Genomic DNA, 19,590 nt, shown 5'->3' with positions numbered 1-19,590 from the left:
TTTATGCATTTATTATACCAGTTGACAACTTCATGTTCCTACTTATTTTATTGCCTGGATATAAACCAGAATTATATAGTTCTGGTATTTCGTAGGTTGGATACTTCTTCTCTTCCTACTCTCTTCTGTTGTTCTACTTTTATAATTGATTCACAGCTGTAACTAACATAAAGAAATTAATGGAACCTTTCTGCTTACTTTTTATATTAATTGACCTAATGCTGTAAGGGGGAGGGGGGAGGGGGGGAATGTAAAGAGGAAACCCAACCAATTTTCCAATTAGTTAGTTAATATTTAGATTAATATTCTTTTTTGGAACAGAATTTTTCCATCATTTTCCGTGCCGTGATTTTTCGATTAGAAAATACGATGAGCATTAAAGACTGTGTCACAATTTTCTGTGAGTTTAGTGCGCAAATCGTGCATAAAGCTTTATTGTTTAGTGCGCAAATCGTGCTTTAAGCTTTATTGTTTAGTGCGCATGCCGTGCTTAAAGCGTTGTTATTCATTGCGCATGCCGTGCTTAAAGCTTTATTGTTTAGTGCGCATGCCATACTTAAAGCTTTGTTTAGTGCGCATGCCATGCTTAAAGCTTTATTGTTTAGTGCGCATGCCGTGCTTAAAGAGTTGTTATTCAGTGCGCATGCCGTGCTTAAAGCTTTATTGTTTAATGCGCATGCCATACTTAAAGCTTTGTTTAGTGCGCATGCCATGCTTAAAACTTTATTGTTTAGTGAGCATGCCATGCTGTAAGCTTTATTGTTTAGTGCGCCTGCCGTGCTTAAAGCTTTATTGTTTAGTGCGCATGCCTTGCTTAAAGCTTTATTGTTTAGTGTGCAAGCCGTGCTTAAAGCTATAATGTTTAGTGCGCATGCCATGCTTAAAGCTTTATTGTTCAGTGCGCATGCCGTGCTTAAAGCTTTATTGTTTAGTGCGCCTGCCGTGCTTAAAGCTTTATTTACAGTATCAAAAAGACACCTTTTAAACATTTCTAGCATACAATATATTCATTGTGAATTGGTGGGTTAGTAAAAGCTCAAATCCTTGAAGTTTAAAAAAATTATTTTCAAAGTTCAAAGACATGAAAGAGGCATGAAGGAGGCATTAAAGAGGCATGAAGTGGATCGTGTTTTCGAGCTTTTCTAGACTATTTTCTTCATAGTGGTAATCTGCAGGCTTCCTCAGGCTTATCAAACTGACTTAGCGTCCTGTATTCAAGTGTTAATCTAAAAAACTACATAAGATGATAAGCATGGATAAAAATATGTATTCTTTTTAGAATGCTTAAAAGAAAATAAACATATTGCTTGTCATGATTTAAATCACCATCAAAATGACAGATTCAATTAAAAATTTTGATTTCTTAAATGTGACGTTACATCTAATCTCCTCCCCCCCCCCCCCATCTACATCGATACATTAAATGAATCTTATAATTTTAAAATAATAATGTAAAGTGGAATCCTAGATATCCTACAATCTCGAGGAGAGGAGTAATCCAGATCATCCAGATACAGTTACTCTAGTCCACAGATACATTTAATAGTCTCATGCAGATACATTAATATTCACAAACTTATGGATTAGATCTTATATCAAGTCAGGATTGAAAATTTTGTCGGAAATTTTCATTTTTCCTGAAGAGGAAGATTGTATCTTCGTATTTGAACAGAGAATACTGAATTAGCTCTTGTATCTTCCTATTTGAACAGAGAATACTTAACTTAGCTGTAATATCTTTCTATTTTAACGGAGAATACTGAACTTAGCTCTAACTTCTTCCTATTTGAACAGAGAATACTGAACTTAACTCTAATATCTTCCTATTTTAACGGAGAATACTGAACTTAGCTCTAATTTCTTCCTATTTGAACAGAGAATACTGAACTTAACTCTAATATCTTCCTATTTGATCAGAGAATACTGAATTAGCTCTAGTATCTTCCGATTTGAACAGAGAATACTGAATTAGCTCTAGTATCTTCCTATTTGAACAAAGAATACTGAATTAGCTCTAGTATCTTTCTATTTGAACAGAGAATACTGAATTAGCTCTAGTATTTTCCTATTTGAAGAGAGAATACTAAAGATAACTCTAATATCTTTTTAGTTGAACACAGAATACTTTACTTACTCTAGTATCTTCCTATTTGAGCAGAGAATACTGAACTTAACTCTAGTATACGATCCTATTTTAACAGAGAATACTGAACTAAACTCTAGTATCTTCCTATTTTAACAGAGAATACTGAACTTAACTCTAGTATCTTCCTATTTTAACAGAGAATACTAAACTAAACTCTAGTATCTTCCTATTTTAACAGAGAATACTGAACTTAACTCTAGTATCTTCCTATTTTAACAGAGAATACTGAACTCAGCTCTAGTATCTTCCTATTTTAACAGAGAATACTGAACTCAGCTCTAGTATCTTCCTATTTTAACAGAGAATACTGAACTCAGCTCTAGTATCTTCCTATTTTAACAGAGAATACTGAACTTAACTCTAGTATCTTCCTATTTCAACAGAGAATACTGAACTCAGCTCTAGTATCTTCCTATTTCAACAGAGAATACTGAACTCAGCTCTAGTATCTTCCTATTTTAACAGAGAATACTGAACTTAACTCTAGTATCTTCCTATTTGAGCAGAGAATACTGAACTTAACTCTAGTATACGATCCTATTTTAACAGAGAATACTGAACTCAGCTCTAGTATCTTCCTATTTTAACAGAGAATACTGAACTCAGCTCTAGTATACGATCCTATTTTAACAGAGAATACTGAACTCAGCTCTAGTATCTTCCTATTTTAACAGAGAATACTGAACTCAGCTCTAGTATACGATCCTATTTTAACAGAGAATACTGAACTCAGCTCTAGTGTCTTCTCATTTAAACAGACAAGACCAAACTTAACATAAGTATTTTCCTATTTTAACCAAAAAAAAATCTGAAAATAAATTCAATTCTGAAAAACTAAAACTTTAGCCTCTGCACTTTATTTTGATTAAATTGAATTAGCTGATTGTTTCAAATTTGATTTAAAAAAGCTGTGGTGAAGTGGATATATTTTCCAAGTTTACAATTTTCGTTTATTTTAGTTAGTCGCACATATAAACCGAAACCTGAAACTTATAATTTATACTGTTTAAGTATCAGTTTTTAGCTTTAAACAAAAAATTATTCTTATTAAAATAATAATAAATATATTTGTTTTCAGAAAAATGACTTGAGTATCATCGGTAGTTTTGCTCGCATGGGTAATATGATATAATAATCAAAATATTTAGTTCTCTGTCCTTTTTAAGAAAATCTACAGAACACTAAATCAGTTTTTAGTTTCTTTCTAAACTTCACTTTCTTCTTCTAGGAGAGGATTCAACCATTAATCTTAAACATATATATGGAGTAGATACTGGTACCCAGGGTGGGAGGGGGAGTGGTGGAAGTGGGGACCAGGGGAGTGGTGGGTAGTGAATGGAGTGGGGACCAAGGGTAGTGAATGAAGTGGGGACCAAGGGTAGTGAATGGAGTGGGGACCAGGGGTAGTGAATGGAGTGGGGACCAAGTGGAGCATGGTGGGAGTAGAGACATTGAGGGAGTGATCTTGAATAATGGGAGGAGGATAGGGTGTATTCTTGGAGGGCTATAGGGCTAAATACCCTGTAAAACCATAGTTTTCACTTTTCTATTGGTAACCTGTATAGTATATATGGGTCCATACACTTAAATATAAGCAAATCAAAAATATAACGTAATTGACAAGAAACTAGGCATTTTATCAGAAAATAAATATTTACAGAGAACAGAGTAGAAATCACAAACAAACGCTGTGTCAAAGAAAAATCAGTCTTTCAGCTTCAAATATATTTAAACAAATTGTTAAATGGGGGGTTAATCAAATCACAAAAATAACAAAAAAAATATTTGGCCTTAAAATATTTCTACAAATATTTAATTTAACAAATAGTATTTTCAATTTTCTATTTTTTTAATGTTACCTAAATACATAACTAAACAAGACGCAAGTTTTAAGTTATGCCTTAAAAGTCTTTTTTATAATAACGAATTTAGTGATAAATTAATTTGAATCCCAGACTACATGAAGTATACAGGGTTGCCCAAAAAGAATGAGATTGTAAAGACGACACGAAACTCTTTTCATATTTCCAGGGTAAATTTTCTGCCCTAAATATATTCATAAAAAACTGAAAAAGTAAACAGTTGCAGGGAACCATTAATGTAAGGAATCAGACAGTATAAATTTCGTACAGTCGTCTCTGAAGTCTCATCCTTTGTGGTTATCCTTGTATATATTGTATACACAGCAAATATGTCCCCTTTCTAGCCCACTGTAATCCCAATTCAAGGACTAAATATTAATATGTACTCCTCTGTATAGTTCTGTATTAATCTCTAAAATCCTGAAGACAATTAATTATTAGTCCTCTGTCTTTCATATCCTCATCCCTCTTCCCCTAATGTAGACTCATGTTACCTCCTTTCCTTCCGTTGTGTTGCAAGAAGACTTGTCCCCACACCTGAATAATGCATATCACTATACTTTTTTTATTAAGTAACTAGTTAATAGAGAAATAAAAGATGAAGATTGTGATACTAAACGATTAAACTGCACATTCTTTATAATTACATTTCTGATCCCAAATGGGATCGGGGTTGAAATTACGTTTATGAGCATTAAAATACACTTTCTGTGTCATGTGAACTTTGGCAAGTTTTTTGTTTACACTTTAGAAATGTGTACTGCACTTGGGGTGTTAAAAGATGTAAATATCAGCAAGACAATAAGGCAAGGAAAGTTAATTGCTGTTGCGTATTATTTGCGTAAATATTGAAATTAGTTCTCTCTGGGCGGTGATTGTAAACATGAAAAGATGAATCAGTATCCGAGGAGGATAAAAGCATTTAATTTTGATAATTTTGATAATTCACAAAATAGTTTCCAATACAACCAGAATATTTCATTGATTTTTTAAGTGAGAAATGGATCCCATGTCAGGCTGTGACATCCGTACTGTGTTTACTTTACAGCCCAGAGACAGTATACACTGCTGCAGTACTAAAAATGCGGAGTCCTCTGAAATAACTTTCCTTGTATTATGAATGATTATTTGAATAAATTATGATATAAAGAAAAATGAACACTCTCAAGATGTATACATTCTGCGGTATGGAATTTTTTCTACAACTTGACATCATACTTCCAATTGTTTACAATAACAACATGGTTAATTCCTGCCACTATTATCAATCAATCAACATTTGGTATCGTATTAAATGGAATTATATGGACCTCTGAGTCATTTTGTTGTTAGATCCTGGAACGAACTGTTCGTTCCTTGGTGAAGTGAAGGCTACGGACCCTCTAGCATTCCTCAAACTAAATGAGTGAGTATTGAGTACACGCAAGAAGAAAATGTTCTCTTACTTTTTATTTTATTTGTTGAGACAATAGACCCGTAGAAAAACATTTATGCCTATAAAAGGACCTTTTCTGTCTTGTGCACTCTTTCTGATAAAATAAGAAAAAAATTTCATTTATCCGAAACACCAAAAATACTTCATATTCTTCAGATGTTAATTAATATCCCTACATCAAGGCTCTTTCTTAAAACCGCCCCCTTCACCTTCCATCCACGATTTACAACGGTTCTCTTTAAACCTTTGGCTGATTAAGGATAACAGCCTAATTGTAATTCTTGAACACTTTGTTTGTAAGCTATTTTATTTAAGGAATATTAAATTAACTTTCCTGAAGCGGCAAAACATAAATTTCTTCACATTCGAATATTTGAATCCCGGGTTGTACAGAAAATATATTTTCCAGATGTAAAGTCATCTGCCTTGGATTCGCACAATACACTTGCGGACACTCCAATTAAACTACTTTTTACACAGTAAATCAGAGATATACACCGAGTTCTCAATGCTCGATGATCCGTCAAAGGATTAAAATGTCATACCGTTTTGTATCGGAAATTTTTAAATGGAAGGGATCATTGGAAGTTACGCTGACAATCCCAACAGTAATTAATGTTTTCCAGACCTTGGACGGAGAAACCGTTTTCTCCATGGAAACCTGGAGATGCGTTCTCCCAGACAGATGATTGGTTGAACCCGGAGCATCAATCCATCAAGGAGGGGAAACAAATCAGGTTTAGAATTTGAAACTCTATAATATTGTAATATCTGAAGACTGTCATGAACAATTCACAATCGAATTTATCTTTTCATAATTTAATTGAATAATTATATAAATATCTAAAACCCTGAAATCACAAAAATTTTAGAACCTGAATCCACAATAATTCTTTTAGAACCTGGACCCTTGAGCAATAGTAAATATTTTAAACCTGGAACCATAATAAATATTTTAGACCCTGGAACCATAATGATTGTCATAGAACCTGGAACCACAACAAGATATTCTAGAACCTGGAACCATAATAAATATTCTAGAACAATGAACCACAAAAAACAATTTAGAACCTGGCACCATAGTAATTATTTTAGAACCTAGAACCATAGTAAATATCTTAGACCCTGGAACCATAATAATATTTTAGAACTTGGAACAATAATAAATATTCTAGAACAAGTAACCAAAACAGCATTTTAGAACCTGGAACCATAGTAAATATTATAGAACCAGACACCATAATGACTGTCTTAGAACCTGGAACAATAATAATTATTTCAAAACCTGGAACCACAATAATTATCTTAGAGCCTGTAACAATGATCATTATTTTAAAACCTGGAATCATAATAATCATTTTAAACTGGGAACCATAATTACATATTTTAAAACCTTGAAGCATAATAGATATTTTAGAACCTGAAACCACCGTAATCTTAGAACCTGGAACCATGATAATATTTTAGAACCTGAAACCACAATAATAGTTTAGAACCTTGAACCATAGATAATTTTTAAAACCTGGAAACACAACTAAATAATCTGGAACCTAGAACCACAACTAAATATTTTTTAGGAACTAGAACCATAAATATATTTTAAAACCCACAACTAAATATTCTAGAACATGGAACCACAACTACAATATTTTAGAACCTGGAACCATAAATAATATTTTAAAACCTGTAACTACAACTGGAACCACAATAAAATTTTAGAACCTGGAACCACAATAATATTTTAGAACCTGGAATTACAATAATATTTTAGAACCTGAAATCACAAAAATATTTTAGAACCTGGAATCACAATAATGTTTTAGAACCTGAAATCACAATAATATTTTAGAACCTGGAACCACAATAATAGTTTAGAACCTGAATCCATAATAATAATTATCTTTGACCCTAAAACCATGATAATATTTTAGAATCTGAAACCACAATAATAGTTTAGAACCTGGAACAATAAATAATATTTTAAAACCTGGAACCACAACTAAATATTCTAGAACATTGAACCACAACTAAATATTTTAAAACCTGGAACTACAACTAAATATTTTTAGAACCTAGGACCATAAATATATATTAAAACATGGAACCACTATAATATTTTAGAACCTGGAACCACAATAATATTTTAGAACCTGGAACCACAATAATATTTAAGAACCTGGAATCACAATAATATTTTAGAACCTGGAATCACAATAATATTTTAGAACCTGGAACCACAATAATATTTTAGAACCTGGAACCACAAGTCTCGACGATGGTATTACCACACGGCAGAGGGAGAAACCACAAATGGTATCACAGGTCAATCTTTATATTTATTTACAATTTAAAGAAAATGTTTATAATCTCTATTTTTATTGGTAACAATCTGCATAAATATGCATTTTGTGTCAAAAATATTAAATATTAAAATATAGCATTTTGAACTTGAAAGTATTCCCAAAAATATGTTTTTTTTGCATTAGACAGCTTTTCTTTTAGGGAATATGGAATAATAAATATGAAAAAATACGATTTGAAATCGTTTGCCAAAGGCAGTGCTCATTTTAAAAAGAAAAGTATTTAACATTTTTCTGATAAATGACTCCAGGAGGATATTATTTTCTGATAAATGACTCCAGAAGGATATTATTTTCTGATAAATGACTCCAGAAGGATATTATTTGATGCAAATATGATGTATTTACTATTGTACAGCTGAGGATCTACTCTATCCTATGTACATATTGTTTATTGCAAAGGAACCTTCGTAGTCGTATTACTTTAATTGTACTGCAGAGAATATATTCTATGTGCATATAGCATAATTGTACAGGAAAATTCGTTGTGGTAATACTAATTGTACTGATAAGGATCTACATCTATAAACATATTGATTTATTGAAGAGGAACCGTCGTGGTCGTAATACTAATTGTACTGATAAGAATATTTTCTATGTACATATTGTTTATTGTACAGGAACATTTGTGGTCGTAATCTTAATTGTACTGCTGTGGATCTACTCTATGTACATATTGTTTATTGTACAGGAACATTTGTGGTCGTAATCTTAATTGTACTGCTGTGGATCTACTCTTACATATTGTTTATTGTACAGGAACATTTGTGGTCGTAATCTTAATTGTACTGCTGTGGATCTACTCTATGTACATATTGTTTATTGTACAGGAATATTCGTGGTCGTAATACTAATTGTTCTGCAAGGGATATATTCTATGTACATATTGTTTATTGTACAGGAACATTTGTGGTCGTAATACTAATTGTACTGCTGTGGATCTACTCTATGTACAGAATGTGGATTGTTTGGGCATACACACTCAACTTTGATCAGGTGCATTTTTATCTTCAACTCAGGAATAGGAGTACTATAAAAATTTACAAGGTTATCCACAAATTATGAGTATTTACGCTTGATATATATATATATGACGTTCTAAAGCTTTTTGCTATGTATTTAGGGCTTTATTTTAATCTATTCCAGAGGTATTCAAATAGCCTACTATACTTTATTTTATTCTTTTCTAGAGGTATTCAAATAGCGTACTACTTTATTATCACATTTTCTTCTTTCTTGATAAGATGTTGTCCAATCTTTTACAGCAAACTAATAGTTACTAATAATACTATAAAGATCAAGATTTAAAAACTGTTTTAAAAGCTAAAAACCCGTTTAGCTGAAATAAAAAAGTATTAAAATTCTCTGTCAAGAGAGTTGCTGGAATCTTCCAGAAATTGATAATATATTTAGTTTTAATCAAGTCAAGTTAGAACTTTTAGAGACATTTAATAGGGTTTCTTTTTTGAACACGGAATAAGAAAAGTTAAATAATAAATTACAAAAATTTATCACACATTTAAATCCCTTTGCCAGGGTGGATCTTCATTTTTATGGCGAATTATTTTTAGTAAAAATAATATTTTATAAAAGCCACCTAAACCCTTATTTTAGTTTTCATCTCTTATTCTTGAAGTTAGTCCAGAGAGTGTTGAATGTCGTGGCTTGACGAACAAACGTGTTTTATATTTTAATCCTTAGAAATAATTAGTCTTGTTTTATCTGTGTGGGGGGATTTGGTGGAGTGGGAAACAGATTGTTAAGAAGAAAATCTAATTAAGAATTTTGTTTAATTTTTGGAGAGAAGGAGAATCATACACTTTTGTTACTTTTTACTAAAGGGGGGTTGAACCCATTTGACGGTGAAACGTATTTTCAAAAGGGGCCACTTAGGACTTCTTCCTTTAAAATAATCTCAAGGATTAAAAATAGTTGGACAGGGTTTGTTTATTTACGTCAAACTAAAAATTAGAAACCCCCTATCACTCTAGTATGCCGAGTCCATTAGCGCCTGATCAAATCAGGGTTCAGCCATGTGTTAGGTGTCTATTCTGAACCAATAGAAATTGCATGGCGGTAACATTTATCTTTCTATCTAGCTCATTATCCAATAAGGTATAAATCCTTATATCAGCGCTACAACAGTAAATGGAAATATCTCTGAATACAGACATTTTTTTAAAAATATCTCTGCGTATAGACAATATCTATGTATAAAGACATCTTTTTTAATATATCTTTATATAGACTTTTTTTTACAATATCTCTGTATGTTAACATTCTTTACAATATCTCTGTATATATGGACATTTATTACAATAGCTCTGTGTATAGAAATTTTTTACAATATATATGTATAAAGACAAGTTTTACAATATCTCTGTATAAAGACATTTTTTAATGAGTTTATATTGTAGAGTAAACAGAAAGAATGCATTGTGTTCTGGTGACAATAGATAAATATTTACTTATGTTTATACTACCATTAATGTGTATAGGTATTGGAGAAATCATTGTTTTTTATGACCAGACTTTCATCTTTAAATAGACTGTCCATGTAATTATTGAGGGACTGAGGTGCCTTAAATGTTGAATTAATACTTAATTATTTTAATCGAATTTTATATCAATTTCTCGAGACAGGAACATCAGATATGCTGTAGCCTATACCCCTTTTAATTTTAGTCCCTTTCAATAGCTATATACCCGATTTAAAGGGAGTGTTCGCGAAAAATGAAAGGGGGTATAGGCTTAATGCGATAAAAAAGCGCTTTTGATCGCTACTAGTATTCCTTCTATCTGTTGTTTCTATAAGGAGAAAATTGTTAAAAACTACAAATACCGAAGAACTTAGTGTCCATACAAATTCAGAAAGATGCACCTTTCAACTAGGATCGTAAACAAATCAAATTAATTCCAAACAAATCATTCAGATATTACAAGCAATAGTCATCGATTATTTTTCGACGCATTCGTAAATAGCTGATATTTCATAATATTTTGTATTTTTCATGATCTGAGAGTTACTTTTGAAAACATTTATTCCTGTTTCGAGGATTTTTGATAATGAAGACGACATTTTCATATTTTCCAGGAATGTTCGAAAATCCAATTCGCCAGCGAAAATTATTAAAATAAAATCTAAAATACTATGAAATATTAACTGTATACGAATGCGAACACTCCCTTTAAGTCAACAACTTCTTCATTCTAACTCAGATAAAGTTTTTAAAGGTTGTTCTTTTATGAACAAACATTAAGATTATAATTTAGATTATGTTTCTCACGCTGGAAAAATATGAAATATATATAAATACTTTTTATAAAACTGAATGAATTTTAAAACATTTTTCTAAATAATTTTGTTCAGGCAACAGTTGCAAACCCAAAGGGTTGGGATTTCCTAGTATCCTGGCTCTCAAGCAGAATAACAACCAAGAAAAGGAATTTATAAAGGATTCAACTAGAATATTAAATGAGCTCTGAAAGACACCATATTATCATATTTACACTTTAGAAAATATTTTCTAGAAACTGTGTTCACTAAATCATTAGACTAACAAATATTTAGCACTTTGGAAAAAATACTTTGGAAATTTTAATCCAACTCCTCTATAGTCTCTACTGAATAATTTTTAGGAATATTTTGTGCTTTGTTTGATTCTTAAAACTGAATATCATAATGGAAGAAAATTCGGCCAAGGAATTGAGTCTTTGCCACAAAATCAATTTTATAATTCCTATATCTTTGCAACTCGATTGCTTAAGTCTTTGATATTTTCAATTTAGATTATTTGATCTATCAGAAATCATAGTAGTTTGAATATACAAGGTGTACGACATTGGGTTGCAAACTTATAGGGATTTTGAAAGTTAGAGCCTGCATGTCGTAGGAGCTCTTTTCATAATTTGTGAATAACGAAAACTCGCATTTTATAAAAGTTTTTGTATTTAAACATTTATAAAATGTGTTTAGAAGAAGCAGAAAAAAAGGCTGTGTTCAGGACATAGAGAGGCACAGGTAAAATACGTTCTTTAGAAATAGAAAGGAAAAAGTTAATCAATTCTTTAGAAATAGAAAGGTACAATTGTGAACTGGTTTCTATCAGTATAATAAAAAGGTACAATTGTGAACTGGTTTCTATAATAGAAAGGTACAATTGTGAACTGGTTTCTATCAGTATAATAAAAAGGTACAATTGTGAACTGGTTTCTATCAGTATAATAAAAAGGTACAATTGTGAACTGGTTTCTATCAGTATACTAGAAAGTTGCAATTGTGAACTGGTTTCTATCAGTATAATATAAAGATGAATGTGAAGCAATCATTTAGAAATAGAAAGCAACGGTTACGTGCTTTCTTTAGAAATGGAAAAATATCATGCTGCACAAATTGTAGATTTAAAAACAGATTGCATATACAGATCTAATCTTAGAAGACTGAATAAACATGTTCCAAATACAACTATATACTGATCAACCTAATGTAAACACAGAAAGGGAAAAAAGAAAGAAAAAATCCTGAATTAAATACCATAAGATTTTAATATATGCTAACCTTCTTGATGTCCTTAAATTTTAAAGGGACTGTACGTGTAATTTCAATTGTCTCTCTTTGCAAGAAGGGATGCCCAATTTACACGCAGTGTCTTTTAAACCTTTGACTGATCAACGAGTGAACTTTTACAGCTGGCGTTAAACTCATTTCTTAAAAATCTAAAATGTGTTTTGTTTTCGAAAGGTGATTTTTAAAACATCGATGTAAATCTGCGTTTCTTGAAAGTAGATTTTGATATTTCTTATAATCAAAAGAAATTTAAAAAAAGTGTTCAACAATTGTGTTTGTGTAAATAAGATTCGTCATTTTCAAAGGTTTGAACTGTAATATTATAAAGCCAACACGTCACTCTGCACATGGAGTGTTTACGGTCCATTTAAGAACTTTATTTTGCACATGGAGTTTTTACGATCCCTTTAAGATCTGTATTTTGCACATGGAGTGTTTACGATCCCTTTAAGATCTGTATTTTTCACAAGCAGTGTTTATGATCCTTTTAAGATCTGTATTTTGCACATGGAGTGTTTACGATCCCTTTAAGATCTGTATTTAGCACATGGAGTGTTTACGATCCCTTTAAGATCTGTATTTAGCACATGGAGTGTTTACGGTCCCTTTAAGATATATATTTTGCACATGGAGTTTTTAGGGTCCATTTAAGATCTGTATTTAGCACATGGAGTGTTTACGGTCCCTTTAAGATCTGTATTTTGCACATTGAGTGCTTACGATCCCTTTAAGATTTGTATTTTGCACATGGAGTGTTTACGGTCCAATTAAGATCTGTATTTTGCACATGGATTGTTTACGGTCCCTTTAAGATCTGTATTTTGTACATGGAGTGTTTACGGTCCCTTTAAGATCTGTATATAGCACATGGAGTGTTTACGGTCCCTTTAAGATCTGTATTTTGCACATGGAGTGTTTACGATCCCTTTAAAATCTGTGTTTAGCACATGGAGTTTTTACGATCCCTTTAAGATCTGTATTTAGCACATGGAGTGTTTACGGTCCCTTAAAGATCTGTATTTTGCACATGGAGTGTTTACGGTCCATTTAAGATCTGTATTTTGTACATGGAGTTTTTACGGTCCCTTTAAGATCTGTATTTTGCACATGGAATGTTTACGGTCTATTTAAGATCTGTATTTTGCACAAGGAGTGTTTACGGTCCCTTTAAGATCTGTATTTTGCACATGGAGTGTTTACGGTCCATTTAAGATCTGTATTTTGCACATGGAGTGTTTACGGTCCATTTAAGATCTGTATTTTGCACATGGAGTTTTTACGGTCCCTTTAAGATCTGTATTTTGCACATGGAGTAATTACGGTCCATTTAAGATCTGTATTTTGCACATGGTGTGTTTACGATCCCTTTAAGATCTGTATTTTGCACATGGAGTGTTTACGGTCCATTTCAGATCTGTATTTTGTACATGGAGTGTTCACGATCCCTTTAAGATCTGTATTTTGCACATGGAGTGTTTACGGTCCCTTTAAGATCTGTATTTTGTACATGGAGTGTTTACGGTCCCTTAAAGATCTGTATTTTGCACATGGAGTGTTTACGGTCTCTTTAAGATCTGTATTTTGCACATGGAGTGTTTACAATCCCTTTAAGATCTGTATTTTGTACATGGAGTGTTGTTTACGGTCCCTGTAAGATCTGTATTTTGCACATTATAAATTTTGAATCTGGAAATGAAAATTGGCAACAAATTTTAATTGTCTAATCCCTATATCTCCGTAGTATGATTCTGTAGACCTATGATATTTCACACTATGATTAATTTTGTCATATCAAATAGTCAAAGTTTGTAAATATAAAAGGTTTACACCATAAGCTTGCAAAGATTAAGGGATTTTTAAAGTAAAGTATTTAGTGGCTAGCAAATAAATTATAAAGTACAATAGGTGGCATCAGAGCAATGGGTCAATTATACACGACGTCAAAAGTGTCAAATATAACAAGAAAAACAAAATTTTCTCATATTAGTTGACGCTTGACATGTTTTCCAAGATTAAATAAAAAAGTGTAAAAACAGAAAATAAAGAACAACATATAATTGCACTTATTTCACTGTAAGATAAGCTCTTTATTCTAAAATTATCACTATCATTAACAATTTTGTCGGACACAAAAACTAAGTTGACACTTGTGACGTTAGAATACAGCAGTACTGAGAGTGTACAAATTCCACGTTGTATTTAGGGAGATATTAGGCCATTTATTGGAGACTAATGAAGTAAAATCTGAAGGAGAAGATCACAATGAAGAAAATGCTAAAAGTGAAAATGTAATCCAAGATCAGTATTATTCTAAACACAAACAATTCAAAAATTATAATTTGTCCGAGGAAGATGAGAAGAAGAGAGAGTTTAGGGCGTGTTCTGAATACAGAAATAATATAAAAGGGTGAGTTTTTGATTTAACAATTTATTCAATTCGTTCCAAAGAAACTGAAAACTTGCCTCATTATCTAATTTTCTTATTTTTATATCTTTGAAACCTGCAAAGAGATAAGAATTAGAAAATCAGAGATCAAGTCCAATGTCCAGTTTGGTTGCCCATGTTTACCCAGATGTTCATCATATACTTAAAAAGCTACCACATTAAAATGAATAGACATTTTATAATTTCACTTTTCTCGTTTATATTTTTCTATACCTAGAACTTTACATTTCTAATACTTAAAGTAATTGAGTCATAGCCACAAACTATAATTTAAAAATCCCTTATATATTGCAACCCAATGTCTTAGATCTTAGATATTTCAAACTGTAAACTCTGTTGGCTCAGATAAGTTTGAAATATCAAAGGTTTACATTATCAGTTTGTTGGGATCTAATCCCAAAAAATTGGGATTAGAAAATTTGAGTTTGTGGCGAAGACTCAACTCCTTTAGAACTTTAAATTGTAATATCTGCTTAAAGATCTGTGTCTGATATAAGCTGGTTCCAGCAGCCCACCAGGACTAGGAGAGAGAGCTACCGACAAGGAAGCAGCCACACAAACCCGTCAATCCTTAAATCCTTTCCATCCTACAATAATTCATACCCGGAGAGAAGACCGTCAATCCTCAAGTCTTTTCCGTCCTACAACGATACCCCCCTGGAGAGGACGTTGTCCAGGTCTAGTTCAAGTCAAGACTTCTCTCCCCAGGTCTTTTATCAGGTTCATCCGGCACAAGTTCACGTTCAGATGCGGCAACAGAGGTTGGTTTTCGAGCATTTCTCTGTAAAATCAGATTTTAGGAATATTGAACTTTATTTTTGAATTAATCTTTTCAAATTTATCAATGCATTACAATATGACATCCTTCATCTAGTTCTAAGTATAGTTTTTTGTATTTTTGGACATTACAAAATGTGTCCGATAAAAATTAATTTGACTAAGATTTTATACTTTTGTTTTTATATCTTTGCAGGTTAACACTGAACATCACTCGCCACAAATTCTAGTATTTTAATCCATATATCTTTGTAACCGAATATCGTCACCTTCAACCAAGAAATATATAGACCAGGAACCGCCATATCTGATGCGTCAAATCTGTGTCCTGCAGTGGGAGGAGATCAAAGATAATATATATATGATATGCAGGCAGGTAGAAACCTCCTTCCTAAATTGCTAAAAACATACAGTACGCGTATTGCATCCTGTATAGTTCAAGTGTTGCTATCTGGACCTGTTTGACCAATAAAATTAAATTTCAAGGTAACACAAACATACAGTACGCGTTTTGTTTATGTTATGATCAGATCAGTTGTACTTTGTCCTAGATTCGATGTACTTTTATAGTAATAATTTTTATTTAAATTGCGTTAATTTACGTTTGCCATTCAGTACAACTTGCACATTTAAACTTTGTCTAGTCAAATTCTTACCTCAGTTTTATTTGCATTGATTAATTTGTTTCATTAAGTACAATATGCAGTAAACATTGTTAATACTATAGTACGCATTTAGTGTTATCACGCATAAACAAAGTGATAAATTAGCAACAATCCAGAGGATAAAATGCCATGCGTACGACAGAGATGGTGCTGTAATTGCACCTTTTCTCAAGACCTCTAAATTTATACCTGCCTGCATATCTATATATATATTATCTTTGGAGGAGATCAAAACAAAGAATTCAGGGGCAATGCTTCATTTTTGAGGGAAAAGTGCTCAAGGGGTGGAATAAGAATATATTGCTATTGTATTTTCCATATTGACCATAAAACCAAAAATTATAAGTATTCGGTCTAACTTGATATATTAACTTGTTTTTTGTTGGACTGTAATAACACATCAGAGCTGTAGTCCTTTCCCTCAACTTCTGTGGGGGTACTGGGTTTTTTTTACATTCCTCCCACAGTGTACAGTACACAATTTGCGCATATCTGAGTTGGGCGTTCCTGTATTTAGTTCCTTGCCTTCAACTAAGCTGTTGCGGTAAGTTACAGTAAACTGACTCAAGACATAATTGGTTTTAGCTTAGCTAAGAGTGTCATAGGCCTTAGATGTTTTAAACAATCAAATTGTCTAAATCTAAGATATCTAAGGTTTCAAATTTGTAGGGATTAGAAAACAGAGTTTGTTGCGAATAATCACTGAATCATTTTTTTGGTAAATAAACCTCTATTCAGACAAAGGAAAAGTGCTTCAGTGCAACATCTAGTAGAACAGCAGCGGCTGAGTTTAGGTCCAAATACAGTTTCAGATTTACAGGTAGCGTTTCCTACTCACAGGCAAGGATGTAATGCGAGGCAAGTTGATTACGGTCGTGTATACTCTGCGTACATATTGAAACCAGTTCCCTTTGGGCGGAATTTGTAAACAAGAATAGCTGCATCAGTGTTCGTTTAGTATCCGAGGAGGTTAAAGGCATTAAATTTTGATAATTTTGATAATTCACATAATAGTTTCCTATGACCAGAATATTTCATTGATCTTTTTTATGTGAAAGATGGATCCCATGCATGAGGCTTCGACATCCGTCTTGTGTTTACATTACCGCCCAGAGACAGTACACTGCAGTAAAAAAGATGTGTACACTTCTGAAATAACTTTCCTTGCATTACATCCTTGCTCACAGGCAGATCTTTTAACTTCAAGTAATCTTAATTAAGTTTTAAAGAAATATCCTTTATTAGAGATTATTTTATCAATTATCTTTTACATTCGAAAACAAAGTAAAACTAACTTTTTCCATCTAAAAAAATAATATTTAAAGGTCAGGGTTCTTGAAAGGATTTATATCTGCAAAAACCTTTCTTTTGATTTTCTTTCTAGATTAAAGAGAGAAGATTATCTTATCATCAGAAACCAGAAGATGAACCTATCCGGGATATCAGGGGCGGAGGCCAACACCTCCCTCCAGACCCTCATGGAGTAGTTCGGTTTAACAAAAATCCTCTAAACCGACGGAGGTTTGACACTTTTCAGAATACGGGTTGGGGATCTCTGGATAAATATACTGGAGAGATGAGATATCCTAGATTATCTAGATCTAGTTATTACGCAGATCAGGGTTCTACTTCTAGGAACCTACGACGAGCCGATTCAAATCAAGATGATTACTTTACACCTGAAGATAGTAGTGCGCACAGGATGCGCGTAAAGAAATATTTGAATGCACGTGAATCCAATGATTATATGCGAATGACAGTGCGCTCAGAAAGTCCCCAACCTCTCACTTGCAATCAATATTTAGAAATTGATTAAAAAGTTGTCGGTTAAAAGATAATTCTACATTTCACTGCTATGTTATAAAAAGTACCCACATAATCTACAGCTGGCGTGTTTCAATAAACATAGGATTCTAATAAAGACTTCTGAATCGTAATACACGTAGTATTCTTCGAAAATTTCGTTGCAATGTATTCAAAGCGAAAAAAAAAATTTCAAAGATGTATAAGATGTTGTCTCCATGTTTTCTATCTTTTTAGAGCAACAAATAACTTTTCCAATTGAAAAAAAAACCTATTTATTCTTGACCAAACAAAACTTTTTAGGTCGTATTGTTGTAAATCGGACCTTACATTCTATAAATGAAGCTTAGTTTAAAATTAAGTTTAAAGTCCCTTTAAATTAAAATATAATGTGTTCAAACATTTCTTGTGACACTCCATATGTGACGTTTATCCCAACTTAATCATGAAATGAAATAAATGTTTAGAAATGCCAAACAAAAAAATCTAATTCCTTCCAAGCTTTGAGAAACCAATTTTCAAAAAAGAGAGTAATTTTCTTTAAATATTTGTTTAATATTTAACAATTTTTCGACCAATGATAAAATGTCTAGATGAGTACTCTAATGTGTAACGACAAATTTGTGTTAATGTGTAATGTAATGTATTAATATGTAATTTTATAGATATAACAAATATATAAAAGATTTATCTAATTAAATTATGCTAAATTAATACAACTAAAAAATAATTAATACAGATTAGAACGTGAATGTAAGTCTCTAAGTTTCGGTAAAAAGACTCAAACAAATTTTCTAGCACTTAGGTTTTCCTAATAATAAGCAACTTTGAAGCTTTTTAAAGTCAATTGTAAACCAACCAAGGGTTTAGCCAGTTGTACATAAGCTGATATAAGTTCATTGCTCCCAGCGGGGGAAATGATGCATAATAAATGCAATCTATAAAGCCAAACAAATCCGGAGTCCATCCAAGAGTATTAATCTCTGAGTATGTGTGCAACCCTAGATATAGAACAGTGTAGAACATATAAGGCTGCAAGCTGGCCGGGGGGTGAAGTGAACCCGGAGTATAGGTAGCCTGACAACAAACTCCAAAGAGTATCAAACCTTTTTTTATCTAGAAAAATAGGGGAGTTAGGGAACAATAAATCAGTCAGCACAAAGTATCTGAAGAGAAGAGTCGAATGGAAATATATTCGTCCCCAGGTGTAATTAGATCAACTTTAGTTGTTCCATCACTAATTGTTTGTATAGTTAAAGTATAAATATATGTGTGTGTGTAACCATGCTTTGTTATTCCACTCAATCTTGGTTTTTTAATACTGACATCTTTTCAAGTCTATACAACAATCAATAACATTTTTTTTTGCAGTCTTTAGCGGGCTCGCAAAGGATTCCGCTGGGTTCGGGCAGTGTTCTGCTAACTTCCTGAGTTCGAACAGGATATTTCTGTGCTCATGTCCGCATGGCTCCCCTACCTCCACCTTTAGCCGTCTTTACGTTTATTGGATACAAACCATCAAAAAAACA

The 19,590-nt window shown here is 32.4% G+C and overlaps 1 protein-coding gene across 1 annotated transcript; it reads left to right on the top strand.

Moving 5' to 3' along the window:
- Positions 1-3,228: 3,228 nt before the first annotated feature.
- Positions 3,229-18,740, top strand: LOC111703404 (uncharacterized). The gene is made up of 11 exons (XM_023475337.1): positions 3,229-3,264; positions 5,341-5,413; positions 6,070-6,180; positions 7,695-7,765; positions 8,705-8,799; positions 11,174-11,247; positions 11,780-11,824; positions 14,574-14,777; positions 15,296-15,577; positions 16,997-17,078; positions 17,643-18,740. The coding sequence occupies exons 1-11, from the start codon at positions 3,261-3,263 to the stop codon at positions 18,072-18,074; spliced, it is 1,473 nt and encodes a 490-aa protein (XP_023331105.1). The 5' UTR covers positions 3,229-3,260; the 3' UTR covers positions 18,075-18,740.
- The last annotated feature ends 850 nt before the right edge of the window (positions 18,741-19,590 follow it).

This window comes from Eurytemora carolleeae, unplaced genomic scaffold (genome assembly GCF_000591075.1).
Source record: "Eurytemora carolleeae unplaced genomic scaffold, Eaff_2.0 scaffold469, whole genome shotgun sequence".
In the NCBI taxonomy this organism is placed as follows: domain Eukaryota; kingdom Metazoa; phylum Arthropoda; class Copepoda; order Calanoida; family Temoridae; genus Eurytemora; species Eurytemora carolleeae.
This window is presented reverse-complemented; position numbering and strand designations above follow the sequence as displayed.